This window comes from Sinocyclocheilus grahami, unplaced genomic scaffold (genome assembly GCF_001515645.1).
Source record: "Sinocyclocheilus grahami isolate Dianchi unplaced genomic scaffold, SAMN03320097.WGS_v1.1 scaffold69557.1, whole genome shotgun sequence".
Lineage (NCBI taxonomy): Eukaryota > Metazoa > Chordata > Actinopteri > Cypriniformes > Cyprinidae > Sinocyclocheilus > Sinocyclocheilus grahami.
The window spans coordinates 1-722 of record NW_015528744.1 but is presented as its reverse complement, the minus strand read 5'-3'; the positions used below and the strand labels follow the sequence as shown (position 1 = coordinate 722).

The 722-nt window shown below is 33.7% G+C and overlaps 1 protein-coding gene across 1 annotated transcript; it reads right to left on the bottom strand.

The window, feature by feature from the left end:
• Positions 1-33: 33 nt before the first annotated feature.
• On the bottom strand, positions 34-491 carry LOC107581065 (collagen alpha-1(XXIII) chain-like; the record flags this gene model as incomplete). Its single annotated transcript, XM_016266641.1, has 3 exons — positions 34-192; positions 324-377; positions 465-491. Coding segments are annotated over 3 exons (240 nt in total), but the record flags the coding sequence as incomplete, so codon positions are not given.
• Between the last annotated feature and the right edge of the window lie 231 nt (positions 492-722).

Genomic DNA, 722 nt, shown 5'->3' with positions numbered 1-722 from the left:
TTCCTGACAGAATTACCCGGTATGTTTTTTCACCGGATTTTCAGCTGTATGAATCTGTAACGCATCAACACATATAAACATCTGAAAAGTAGCTATTACACGCACCACGGGACAGGGCTGGTCCAGACCCGGTGGCCCCTGTTCGCCTTTCTTTCCCTTGAGCCCTCTCTTTCCAACAGGACCGCGATCTCCCTGTGAACAGGAGGATCAACAAGATAATTTTAAGTAAAGGACTATGTACAGTCAGTAAATAAATAAATGTCATGTTTTTTGAACATGTATGAAAGCTTCATTGATAGCCAGAGGTAAATATGATGCAGTACCTTCTCTCCTCTCTCTCCACGATCACCCCTATCTCCCTTAATGCCAGGAAAACCCTATTTATATTTATAAAATAAAATAAAAATTACATCGTGATGTATGTATTAATGAATGAATGAATAAATAAATAAATAAATGCTTACATCTAATCCAGGTTCCCCTTGTTTTCCCTAAAAACAAAAATAATTTTAGCTACATTTACATTTTATGTGTGGCCTATCTTGAAAGTTCCAGTCTAATATTACTTCACAGTTAGGTTTAGGCATTACATTTGACATTTATCAAAACAAATCAAAATGAATTCATAAATCATAAAAACCACAGAGTGGTTAAAAAAAAAGAATACAGAAAAAATTAAATAAAATATAATAGATAAAAAAAAAGAAATAAACACCACAAAT